We start from the raw sequence: 13,514 nt of genomic DNA, 5'->3' as shown, positions 1-13,514 counted from the left end.
CAACCTCACCCAGGAGTTTGGTAGAAATGCAGATGTTTGGGCCCCGTCCCGGACCAAGTTAATGAAAACTTGTACTTTAGCAAGATCCTCAGGCAATTTGTATGATAATTAAAGTTTAAGAGCATGAAAAATTCTGGAACCTTCAAGTGTGTTCAGTGAGAGCTTTAAAAAGCTATAAAGGGGCCACTAAATTTCTTTTATATTATCTTAAAGCACGATGCCTTTCCTTGGATAGAATAATAAAAATGAAGGACAGTGCATTAGTGATGACTTGTGATTATTTCATTGTCCTTCTAGGCAGTTCCGTCATTCTTACATTTTCATAGTTCTTTTTCTTTTCTTAGCACAAATTTAAATGCCTGAGTAGTAATGAGATAATTTCTGGGATGATTAAATAACAAGATGTTTTAAAATATAGAAAATATAAAATCACTAAGATCCCACAACGTATCTTAGATTTATAAAAGAGTCCACAGGACTCATGTTAAATGCAAAATAGAATGAGTTTTATTCTACTTTAAAAATATACAGGTTTTTTTTCTTTGTTTTTTGGAAGAAAGAATCGTCTGAAAAAGAAATTCAAAAAATTGGGTCTAGTACACCCTGATGCCTTATCCGGTGTTAAGAGGGTTAAGGATCTTATGCAATGTACTGGAAACCACATCACACATATGAAAATCTAGGTAGGAATGCAAAGTAATATAAAATATAAGTATCAAGTGAATCCTGTAAAGATTGAGAACAATGAGAGTTTCATTAATTCATTCACTAATTATTACGCAGTAGCTATGCACCAGGCATTGTTCTTAGAACTGGGGATAAAGTGGCCTATTGGAGACCTATTGGAAGGGCCAGACAATAAACTAGCCAGTGAAAGTTTGTATAATAAGTGCTATCCAGGAAAAACAGAGCAGGTAAAGAGACAGAGATTCTGCATCACAGATCAGGACACCACAAGGCAAACGCTTTCCTCTTCCCTTTGTAATTAGGCCCATGAGAGATGGATCCGGAAAGCGCTGGAGGAGGAGTTTCCCTTTGACCAGACACTGAGTGAAATGAGATAAAGAGCCATGTGGGGGAAAACAGAATGTAGCAAACAAAACTGCAGTGATCTGTTCTAAATAAACCTTTCATCTCCTTAATTGAGGGAAGCTGCCCTGCAGCCTCAGGGCTCCCCAGGATGTAGCTAAAATCATCCCCTCTTTTTTTGGTCCCCTTACTGTTCTGAGATGTGCTGCAGCATAGGAAACGTAAGTGGGAGCTCTACAAAGAGCCCTACCTCTGCCACCCCAGCTCTGAAACCTTTCACTCGGAAGGGATAAAAGACACCGATTGTTACTGAACTTCGTTCACACTTCACACAGCAGCCAGTCATGAGCTCACGGTCTCAATTCGTCTGTAAACTGTGAAAAATATGCAACTTGCAGGACTGTTGTGAAAATCCTAGATAATATATATCCCATGCCTAGCATACCGGTGTTTGGTAAACAGGTGCTGTTATCATTACTCATTGTTATGGTTCATTTATATTTCTTTTCAGTTGTGGTAACAAAATACGTCCCCCCAGATGCTTCAATACCTGACCTAGATGGTTTCAGTCTCGTGAAAATTACTCTGTAAGACAGACAATAACAATTCAGAGTTCCTCTAAATGAGTGAGAATTCCCTACCTATTTTGTGTCCTCAGCCGCTCCCTCCAGGGCACCGTGCTGGGAGGTAGATGGTGAGTGGGTTTGCAAATTCGTGTAAAATACGCATAAGTACACCTTATGGGAAGTCAGCTGCACGAAAGCCAGAGAATTTCATATGTCTACTTCTAGCCATTCTCTAAACTTTCTAGTTTGGTTCACAAATGTAAACACATTCCGATTCTCTTCAGACACACGAGAGACTGGCTAAGAACCATCCCTCAGGGGTCACCAAAAGAAGGGTCAACGTTAGGCAGCCATCTGGAGCCTTGGGAACAAAACAGAGGTGTCGCTGTGAGACTGTACTCCGCTTTGTGTCCCTTGTCCTCTGGAAGGAGATGCCATCTCCCTCTCAGTTCTGTACAACTCAGCCTTGACCCTGAGGGTCCCAGGAAGGTTTCAGAGTTGTATCTGGTTAGTCTAAGAAGGATGTATTCCTGAGCTGGTTGGATCCCATTTCCTGACCTGCCATTATCAAATGCTTCGGATTTCGTTTTCTCTGAAAAAAATTTTTTTTTTAAGGCAAAGATTTGGATACCGTGTCGTCTTACAAACTCAACAGTCTGTCTTATGACCGTAATGACTTTTGCTCATTTTAAAAAGAAGTGAGGAAAGAGTTGGTGGTGGGAAATAACTATTCTGATCAAATAAGTGTCCTTAAAATGTTCTATAAACTGTATCAACAAAATAGGACAAACACCAAGATCTTGAATCACCGCATTATACAATACAATGCCCGTGATTGATAAATGCTAAAACCCCCAAAACGCCTAAAACATAAATAAAGGAAGGGGCATGAAGAAGAAGGAGTGAAGGCATGAGGGAGGGAAGAGAGGAAGGGAAAGGGAGGAAGGAGCTGAGCTCCAGCCAGCATAGCTGGGAGGGGGTGCGAGGCCCAGTCAGCACTGTGCTGGCTTAAAAAGTAGGTATGCTTTTCATGGCTCTCCTGTTTCCAAGTACTCTCAGAAAAAGGTAGCTGAGGCCGGAGCGCCTGGCCAGCCTGTCGACCAGCACTGCGAGCTGCATGGCACAGAGCCAGGAAGACCATCTCAGCTTTGTGTAAGGAGTCAGCCCAGTGGGTTTGCCTCGGATGGGTCACCACTGCCTCCAAGTGGTGGTCTTCCTAGTGGCAGTAGAACAAGGAGCAGGGGCAGGACATCATCTGGGTGTTGTGCAGCCCTGCCCCTCTGGTAGAGATGAGCATGGTGTGAGGAGTGAGGATGGCAGGTACAGTGCACGTCACGAGGTGGGTGGAGGCTAGCTTGCTCTGAGTTCCGGCTCGTCCATTAGAAAGATCTGTTTCTGGTGCTCTTGATGCTTTTCTGTAAATCCTTTCTGTATAGAATCATTTCCCTTGGCACAAAGAACATCTTCAGTTTACATTGTAGCACACTTCTGCTGGCTACAAACTCTCTCACTGTGGCATCACATGAAAATGGTCTTATTTCACCTTCATTTTTGAAGGATATACTGTTCGACCTTGCAGTCCCCAAGCAACCACTGATTTGCTTTCTGTCACATATGTTTATATTTCCTAGAATTTCATGTAAATGGAAACAGTGTGTTCTCTCTCAGTCTAGCTTCTTCGTAATTTTGAGATCCATCTGTGTTGTGTGTGCATCAATAGTTCTTTTTTTTTTTAAAGATTTTATTTATTTGAGAGAGAGAGAGAGAGAGCACATGAGAGGGGGGAGGGTCAGAGGGAGAAGCAGACTCCCTGCCAAGCAATAGTTCTTTTATTTTGTTGAGTAGTATTTCATTGTACAGATACGCCACAATTTATCCATTCACCTGTTGATGGACATTTGGAAGGTTTCCATTTTTTTAGCTATTAAAAATAAAGCTTCCATGAATATTTGTATAAAAGTCTTTGCAAGCATACATGCTTTACTTTTTCTTGGGTAAATACACCTAGAAGTAGTATGCTGGATCATATGGTAGGTGAATATTGATGTTTTTACCAAACTGCTAAACTATTTTTCAACGTGGTTGCTCCATTTTACATTCTTAGTAGCTGTGGTAAGCAAGCAGGGATACACAAATAAAGCTCCACTTGCTTCTGATCTTTCTATCCTTCAGCCATTGTTATACACAGCCATAAATTAAACTTAGGCATGGAATATTCCACTGGGTGGTTACCCAAAGAAAACAAAAACACTAATTCAAAAAGATATATGCACCCCTCTGCTTATTGCACCACTATTAACAATGGCCAAGATATGGAAGCAGCCCAAGTGTCCATCAATGTATGAATGGATAAAGAAGATGTGGTATATATCTACAGTGGAATACTATTCAGCCATAAAAAATGAGATCTTGCCATTTGTGACAACATGGATAGACCTAGAGGGTGTTATGCTAAGTGAAAGAAGTCTGACAGAGAAAGACAAATACCATATGATTTCACTTAGATGTGGAATCTAAAAAACAAAAGCAGAAACAGAACCACAGAGAACAAACTGATGGTTGCCAGAGGGGAGGTGGGGGAGGGGAAGGGCCAAGTGGATGAAGGGGAGTAGGAGATACAAGCTTCCGGTTCTGGAACGAAGAAGTCATGGGCTTGAAAGATAGCACACACGGAATATTGTCAGTGGTCCTGTAACAGCATGGACACGTAGCATTACAGTGACATTGTAACAGCACTGTATGGGGACAGATGGTAGCTGCACTTGTGGGGAGCACAGCATAGCTTACAGAGTTGTCAGATCACTATGTCGTATGCCTGAAACCAATGTAACATTGTGTGTCACTTGTACTTCAATAAAATAAATAAAACTAAAGACCTGGAACATGGACTTTACTCTGCGGGCAAGAAGAAATCCCTGAAGTTGTTCTAGAGGTGGGGATGGAGAATTGTTTGGCAGAGAATTATGTGGCCTGGGGAATTTGGATCACAGTCTGGAGAGGAAGCCATGGCCATGGATGGGCGTCTTCCTTGGTTCCTAGGATTTCCTGTGTAGAGCTGCACAGCCACGGCATGGCTAGTATGGGGTTCAGGACAACATTCCTCTTGCCGAGGTGTAAGGGCAGTTCTGTTGCCCTCTTTTCATCTGTCCAAATAACCATCTTTAAAAACTCACCTTAAGCCCCCCCCAGCAGGGTCCTCTGTCATTGTGGCAGTTCTGTGTATCTCTTCCTACTCAGTCATTTGCTGTTTGCCTTTCTCTGTATGTGTCATTTTCACAATTTGTAAGCTTCTGAGTCCCTTTTGTCCTATGGCTGAATATTTTCTTCCTCTCTGTTCTTAACAGTACATGCCTGAAGCTTCTCTCATATTTAAGACATTAATATTGTAATTATTGATTTACTTGTCAGTATCCTGTGTAAAGATGAGTACCATGTCTCATTGGACTTCGTATTTCAGCATCTAACATAGTGCTGGCACATAGTAATGTTCAGAAAATTGGTTAATCAATACATTAATAACTGAAAGACTGGAATGTCCCTTCTATTTTATTTATTGAAGTATAATTTAGATACAATGTTATATGAGTGTACAATGTATTGATTCAATTCTATACATTACTCAGTGCTAACCATGATAAATGTAGTCACCATCTGTCACCATACAACGTTATTACAATATTATTGACTGTATCCCCTATGCTGTACTTTTCATCCCTGTGACTTATTTCTTTTATAACTGGGAGTTTGTACCTCTTTATCCTGTATATTTTGCCCATCCCCCCACCTGCCTTCCCTCTGGCAACCACCAGTTTGTTCTCTGTATTTAAGAAGTCCATTTTCTTTTTTTGTGTTTTAGATTCCACATACAAGTGAAATTATATGGTATTTGTCTTTCTCTGTCAGACTTCTTTCACTTAGCATAATATCCTCTAGGTCCATCCATGTTGTCGCAGATGACACGATCTCTGTTTTATGGCTGCATGATAATCCATTGCATATATACACCACATCTTCTTGATCCACTCATGTGTTGATGAACAGTTGGGTTGCTTCCATAACTTGGCTATTGTAAATAATACTGCAATAAACATAGGGGTGCATGTATCTTTTCAAATTAGTGTTTTTGTTTTCTTTGGGTAGATGCCCAGTAATGGGATTACTGGATCCTGTGCTATTTCAGTTTTAACTTGGGGGGGAATCTCCATACTGTTTTCCACAGTCGTTGCACCAATTTAATTTCCCATGAACAGTGCATGAGGGTTCCCTTTTCTCCACATCCTTACCAAAACTTGTTATTTGTCTTTTTGATACTAGCCATCTGACAAGTGTGAGGTGGTATCTCCTTATGTTTTCAGTTGGTTTTCCCTGACAGTGATGTTGAACATCTTTTCACGTGTCTTTTGGCCATCTGTATATCTTCTTTGGAATAATGTCTATTGACATCCTCTGCCCATTTTTAAATTGGAGTATTTGTTTTTGGGTAGGGAGTTGTATGAATTCTTCATATATTTTGGGTATTAACTCCTTACTAGATATATCATTTGAAAATATCTTCTCCCATTCAGTAGATTGTCTTTTTGTTTTGTTGATGGTTTCTTTTGCTGTGCAAAATCTTTTTATTTTAGTATAGTCCCAGTAGTTTAGTTTGCTTTGTTTCCCTTGCCTAAGGAGACACATCCATAAATATATTGCTAAGGGCAATGCCCAAGAGATTACTGCCTGTGTTTTCTTTTAGGAGTTTTATGATTTCAGGTCTCACATTTAGGTCTTTAATCCATTTTGAGTTTAGTTTTCTCTAGCTTTGTTCTTAAAATTACTTTGGCTGTTTGAGGTCTTTTGTGGTTCCATACAAATTTCAGTATTTACTCTATTTCTGTGAAAAACACTAAAGGTATTTTGATCGTGATTGCATTGATCTATAGATTGCTCTGGGTAGTATAGACATTTTAACACTATTAATTCTCCTAATCCACGAGCATGGTGTATCTTTCCATTTGTTTGTGTCACCAGTTTATCAGTGTCTTACCAACTTTCATCAGTTGTCTTATTAAAGTTTTCAGAGTATAGGTCTTTTCACCTCCTTGGTTAAATTTATTTCTAGGTATTTTATTCTTTTTGGTGCAACTGTAAATGGGATTGTTTTTTAGATTTCTCTTTCTGCTACTTCGTTATTAGTGTATAGAAATGCAACAGATTTCTGTATGTTAATTTTGTATCTTGCAACTTTACTGGATTTATTTATCCATTTTAATAGATTTTGGTGGCGTCTTTAGGATTTTCCATCTGTAGCATCATGTCATCTGCAAATAGTGACAGTTTTACTTCTTCCTTACCAATTTGGATGCCTTTTGCTGCTTTTTCTTGCCTGATTCCTGCAGCTACAACTTCACAGAACCATACTGAATAAATGTGGTGAGAGTGCACATCTTTGTCTTGTTCCTGATCTTAGAGGAAAAGCTTTCAGCTTTTCACTGCCAAGTATGATGTTAGCTCCTAGGGGGGTTTTCAGATACAGCCCCTATTATGTTAAGGTATGGACCCTCTGAACCCACTTTGTTGAGAGCCTTCTTCATGAATGGATGTTGTATTTTGTCAAATGCTTTTTCGACACCTATTGAGATGATCATATGGTTTTTATTCTTCCTCGTTAATGGGATATATCAGATTGATTTGCAAATATTGAACCACCCGTGCATCTCTGGAATAAACCCCACTTGATCCTTTTTAACGTGTTGTTGGAATCGATTGCTAATATTCCATTGAGGATTTTTGTGTCTATGTTCATCAGATACTGGCCTCTGGGGTTTTTTGTTGTTGTGTTATTTTGTTCTGTTTTTATAGTGTCCTCTGGTTTTGTTACCAGGGTAATGGTGTGGAATGCCCTTTGTTATTCAGTTTTTCCACTCTGCTCTCTCTCCATATCTTCCCCTCTCTTTTATTTCTGGTCTTCCACTGTGACTAAATTTCTGCAATATTATAGAACTAGTACAAGCTTTGTAACCTTTAGAGTTTTCTTAGACCTACAGATGTGAGAAAATGGATTTTGGACCATAGCAGACAGACTGAAAAAGTTTAAACATGTGTGGGTGTGTGGGTGGATGTGGCAATGAAAGGAAGATTTCATTGGTAATTTGTTATGAGGATGGGTTCATCAGTGAGGTTAACATTCTTTGCTCAAGAATGAGAGGCCTTAGGATTGATCTGCTCTTTTCTAATGGCAACACAAACTTACTCTGTCACACTGACATGTGAGGTAGGTGACCTTTCTCAAGTCTAGAGGTCTCCCAAGGTGTCCTTCATATAAACCAAAACACTGGATAAAAACTTCCATGCTTGGTTTAGCCCAGATACTTTTTATAGAGCTACAACAAAATAATAAAGGTCCTAATACATGGCCAGCAGGTGTAGGTGCTAACAAATGTCAGCCACTAATCCTCATCCACTCTCTCAAGCTTCCTAAAGTCCCCAAAGATCTAAGTTTCCTTGAAATTTTCTCAGGATCAAAGTCACAAACAAGAAATAGTTCTAAATGGGGGCACCTGGGTGGCTCAGTCGTTAAGTGTCTGCCTTCGGCTCGGTCATGATCCCAGGGTCCTGGGATCGAGCCCTGCATGGTGAGAAGCCTGCTTCTCCCTCTCCCCCTACTTGTGTTTCTTCTCTTGCTGTCTCTTTCTCTGTCAAATAAATAAATAAAATCTTAAAAAAAAAAAAAAAGAAATAGGTCTAAATGGTAGGTGCCAATCACCAAAAGTACAGATCCTTTTCAGATGCCAGTAACTCAGTTCTCCTCTTTGGCACTTATACTTTCTTTGAGAATGAGATGCTTTGACTGCACTCCCACTGTTGATTATACAGAATGTTCTAGATGAACGTCCTGGGGGCTGTCACACTCAGCTCACCAATCCACTGGCCCCAAACTCCTCTTCAAAGATCCCTTTCCTAGGAACACTGCAACCATAAGATTCTTAGCAGAAATTCTCCTATCCCAACCCAAATCCACTTAAAGTGGCAGTAATAATCTGATATACCCTAGTGACACTGCTTACTGTGATATTAAATATATATTCATGTATAGAAACGTTTTGAAAACAAAATATGAAGGTTATGAAAAATAAGTCCCCTTTAATTAAAGCTTTAGATTCAGCTTTGTAAAATACAACTCAGTTGAATTTTCATTTAACAATTACATTATATCCTGTAGGTATAGACCCTCCCTGTTGTTTGCACACAACTTCTGTTAATTGCAACAATAGACGTTGCTTATGGGAAAGCTTATGCCTCAAAGCATTTTAGGGGGAAATGAAATTAAGGCCAATAACCCTTCAGTGTTTAAAGGTACCAAGCCTGTTTTCCAGAACTCCTGTTGCCTAAGGAAAGAAAAAGGAATTGTTTCCTTCCAAATCCACACAAGCTCGTGAAGGGTGAGGCTGCATTTAACTCGTCCATTTTCCTAAAGTCTTTATAGCCGAAATCCCTGAAGCTAGGACTGGGAGATTCTGGCCACTGTTCTGTTGGTAGTGGTCTGTTTTGAGAGTTTCCCCCAAAACCCCACTTCAGTCATTTTTTCTTTATCTTTTCAGGAGCATCTAAAGGCCTTTGATGATGAAATCAATGCTCTTTTGGACAGTATGTTTGGACCTCGAGGTAAGTAAGCGACTCGAGGACTTCGCGTCGAAGACGGTTTCGTCACTTCTGGGTGTCTTTTAAACAGGATGGTGCTCAACATTTAGAGATTTAACTTCCCTCACCTTTGATATCCTTCTCCCGGAACATCCAGAAAGCCTCAGTTCTGCTCAACCTTCCTGGGATGAAAGTCCTGGAGCCGCAAGCAGGGACGGAGCGTGGTGCGGTGCTCTGCTTTGGTGCCTCACGGCTACCAACGCAGTCGCCGCCGTCCTGCCCTCCGCGCCTTCCTCAGCTCTCGCCGCCGCCCCTCCCCGCCCACCTTCCGCACCTGCGCAGTCAGCCGTAGTCTCTGCGCTTGCGTATCTCAGCGGGGCGCGCGCTGGCGTTGCCCAGGCTGTGGCTGGAGTGGCTGCGCGCCTGCCCACTCGACCGTCCCCAGTCACCAGGGTCTCACCGCGGGGCACCGTGCCGTCCAGCGCCTGTCAGGGCGCCAGGGACATCGTAGTCACCCTACACAGCTTGCAGATGAATGAGTATTTCCCAAACAACATGCTTTCGCTTGAGCCCTGCTGGTTCACAAACTGGAAAATCTGTGGTTCTCTACAGGGTATTTCCCCAGCACTGTTGGGTAGGGGGTGGAGGGAAAGGAGGTTTTCTGGTCTTTCAAAAATCTTTAAATAGAATCATGTAGAGATGATTTAGACCACTTCAGTCTCTATATAGGCTTTACAAGCTATCCTAAATTAATGACTGTATAATTTTAATATAATGATACTGTGATTGTATAGAGCTTTAAAAAAAAAAAAAGATTTTAAGTAATCCCTGCATCCAACATGGGGCTCAAACTCACACCCCCGAGATCAAGAATCACCCGCTCCACTAACTGAGCCAGCCAGGTGCCCCTGTATGGAGCTTGTAAAAATTTTCACATAGCCTTTTTTCCCCCCAGTTTATCTTTGTGACGATCCTCTGGGGTAGGCAGGATATCTGTATCTCATAAGCTTTAATGACTGGTCTCTGCCTCACAGTTCTCGTGGGTGGGAAGGAGAACGGTTCATGCAGAGGGCACAGTGCTCTAACTTGGGCATGCGGGGTTTCTTGGTGTCTGTGGCTTTCTATTTGACACTGCCACTAGAGAGTGAAACAGTGGTTTCTCTGACCCGAGTTCACCTGAGCTTTGTGTTTACTAAGATCACCATGATCTGGAATTCTGCGGATGGGGAGTCACAGAAGGATCGGCTTGCAGTAGTTTACTCAGCTCTGGTCCGTTTTATGGAAAATTCTTTTGTAGCGAGGAGATTGTAAGATTGACTGTTGACAACTGGATCGGGTGACCTCCACAATGACAGGGAATCTAGCACCTGGGCCATCGGGAATCTGTTTTCCTTTACTAAAAGTGGCACAAGCTTAAGTTGACTGGCAGGCCAGCTCATAGACTTCTGGGTGTTCCCTCGTCTCTTGCCTATTTACTTATTCCATATTACCATTAAGGGATATTGTTGGGCGCAGATATCTGACACAGATGCAGAGCTAACACTTATGTCCCAAAGATAATCTTATTACAAGTATTTATTTCTATCTTTTGGTTGGGACAGTTACTCTGCTTGACCAATGTGGTGAACATTTACAGGACCATGACAAAACAAACAACTTTAGGTGCTGTGTTAGTTTTGTAATATGTGCTTGACCCATTGTACCAGTTGATCTATATTTAATGACTCAGAACTAAGTGGCTGCATAAGTGAGACAGAGGAGAAGTAGAAGGCCTGGGCCCTCTCTCACAGAGCATATATTGTGGGGCGGGGGAGGTCAAACCACCCCATCCGAAACAACTGGAAAGCAAGAAAGTAAACCATGTGTACTGGTTTTCTAGGGCGACAGTAACAAAGTACCACAAGCTCCATGGCTTAAAGCAACAATGATTATTGTCTCACAGTTCTGGAGGCTATAAGTCTGAAATCAAGGTGTTGGAAGGGCCGTGTTCCCTCTGAGGTTCTAGGGAACAGCCTGTTCCCTGCCTCTCTCCCAGCTTCTGGTGGTGTCAGTAATCTTTGGCATTGCTTGGTTTGGAGATGTCTCTCCTCAGTCTCTGCCTTCATCGTCACATGGCTTCTCCTCCCTGTGTCCCTGTGTCCAAATCTCCCCTTGTTATATAGGGCACCCGTCACTGGGCTAGAGCCCACCTGATCTAGTATGACATCATCTTAACTTGGTCATACCTGCAAAGACCCTATTTCCAAGTAAGGTCACAGTCACACAGGTCTCAGGAGTTAGGACTTGAACATACCTTCTGGGGGACAGAGTTCAATCCATAACACTGTAACAGGAGGTAGGGTAGCAGTTTAGGGCAAATATTTAACTTTTTTACTCTCTGTGCCTCAATTTTTCTCAGGCCTTAACTGGGGATAATAATATCACCTATATGGTGGATGTGTCTATTACCTTGACTGTGGTAATGGCATCGTGGGTGTTTGCTTAAGTCCAAACACATCAAATTGTACACATTAAATATGTGCATGTATATCAATTATACCTCAGTAAAACTGTTAGAAATATCATCTACATCATTAGATTGCTCTGAGAATTAAATACGTGAATGCATGTAAAAGGCTTAGTGCTCTGTAAATGTTAGTTGTAATAACAGTTACAGCCATAATAATAATTCTAAAATGAGACTTGTAGGTTGCCTGGTGGCTCAGTGGGTTAAGTGTCTGCCTTTGGCTCAGGTCATGATCCCAGGGTCCTGGGATCGAGTCCCGCATCGGGCTCCTTGCTACGTGAGGAGCCTGCTTCTCCCTGAGCCTGCCATTCCCCTGCTTGTCTCCACGCCCCCCCCACCCCTTTCTCTCTGACAAGTAAATAAAATCTTTATAAAAAAAATAAAATGAGAATTGTTATGCAGATGAGGAGCTGTAGTTAATGAAAGAGCACTAGGAAATGGCTCCCTTCAAAAGGCAGGATGTTTATCTGGTCTTGAGAGGCTGTGTAGGATTTAGATATGGAGGTGGACATTAGGAAGTGGCAGGCACATAGCACAGACTTTTATGACTAGTGATTACCAGCCAGTTCTATGAAAGTTAATCTCTATTAGTCACATGGACGCTGAGATGAGCCCCTTTCCTACCTTGTTATCTCTGTCACAACCAGAGGGGTTTCCAGAACAGGAGATGGGACAGTGAGGGCTTGAGAAGGCACTTTCCTTGGTACTGTCTGTCCGGTGGGGTGGAGTAAGGGAAGCTGGGGTGCACAGAGTAGGTAGAGTGGAGCAGAAAGAGGGGCAGAGATGTGGGAAAAGCAGAGACAGGAAGAAAAGGGCATGATCTGCTGGAGAAATCTGTTCCTTCCAACTCTATTTACAGAGATTAAAAACAGCTTGCTATTTTTTTAAACTAATTTATTTGTCAGCGAGCACAAGCAGGGGGGAGGAGCAGAGGGAGAGGGAGAAGCAGACTCCCCACAGAGCAGGGAGCCTGATGTAGGGCTGGATCCCAGGACCCGGGATCATGACCTGAGCCGAAGGCAGCCGCTTAACCGGCTGAGCCACCCAGGCATCCCACAGCATGCTATTTTTTATAATTGTGGGCCAAATTATTTTCTTTATGTAAACAATGAAAAAGATCAGAATAGAGAACTCAGATCATTTTGTGCCTCTAGTTCTTTTCAGATGTTACTAATTATAGAACTATTCTGTGTATTTTATTTAGATTTTTACATTTTCACTCTCCAGACTAAGGAACGCTTGGTGTATCTTGGTCCTTCCTCTTGGCTGTTTATACTTCTAGTCCATGGTCAGGTTTAGGTCCTCGGTTGTATTCTCTACCGACATGTCTGAATCATCAGCAACGGGGCTTTGCCTTGACTGTCTTGAGCTTCCCCAACTTGCTGTGCAGTCCCATGGCTCTGGCTCCGCTGAACTCTAAGCTCAGCCTGGTTTACCGCATAGTAGTCGTCGGTGAGCTCCACAGAGTGTGGGTTTTATGAAGGTAGCATACACTATCCATACCCCTTCTCTCCTGCCTACTCCAAACTTCCCCAAAGGAGGCAGCAGCAGGTGTAATGGGCTGGGCATCAGACGGGAATTCAGATCCCGACTCTGCTGTCCACTATTGTGTGGTCTTGGCAAGTTACTGTGGCTTTCTGAGCTGGTTTTCACCCACAAAATGACATAGGAATACTTCCTATTTATTGAGTTGGAGTAAATAAACATCGTAACTGTTTCAACGAAGAAGATAGAACTACTACCTCCCACCTTAATTACTTGTCCCTGTCACTCCGGGTTCAGCCTAAGCTCTC

At 42.1% G+C, this 13,514-nt stretch overlaps 1 protein-coding gene across 1 annotated transcript in view; it reads left to right on the top strand.

Moving 5' to 3' along the window:
- The first annotated feature begins 788 nt into the window (after positions 1-788).
- ELOVL2 (ELOVL fatty acid elongase 2) overlaps positions 789-13,514 on the top strand; it is a 28,818-nt gene continuing 16,092 nt past the window's right edge. Inside the window, exons 1-4 of the mRNA XM_088023775.1 lie at positions 789-914; positions 2,646-2,820; positions 7,437-7,459; positions 9,176-9,239. Coding sequence (XP_087879901.1) covers positions 789-914; positions 2,646-2,820; positions 7,437-7,459; positions 9,176-9,239 — 388 coding nt within the window. The remainder of the gene's footprint in view (positions 915-2,645; positions 2,821-7,436; positions 7,460-9,175; positions 9,240-13,514) is intronic.

The sequence above is a fragment of the Eumetopias jubatus genome, unplaced genomic scaffold (genome assembly GCF_037043125.1).
Source record: "Eumetopias jubatus isolate StellerSeaLion01/CBP00866 unplaced genomic scaffold, mEumJub1_p1.0 scaffold_6, whole genome shotgun sequence".
In the NCBI taxonomy this organism is placed as follows: domain Eukaryota; kingdom Metazoa; phylum Chordata; class Mammalia; order Carnivora; family Otariidae; genus Eumetopias; species Eumetopias jubatus.
This window is presented reverse-complemented; position numbering and strand designations above follow the sequence as displayed.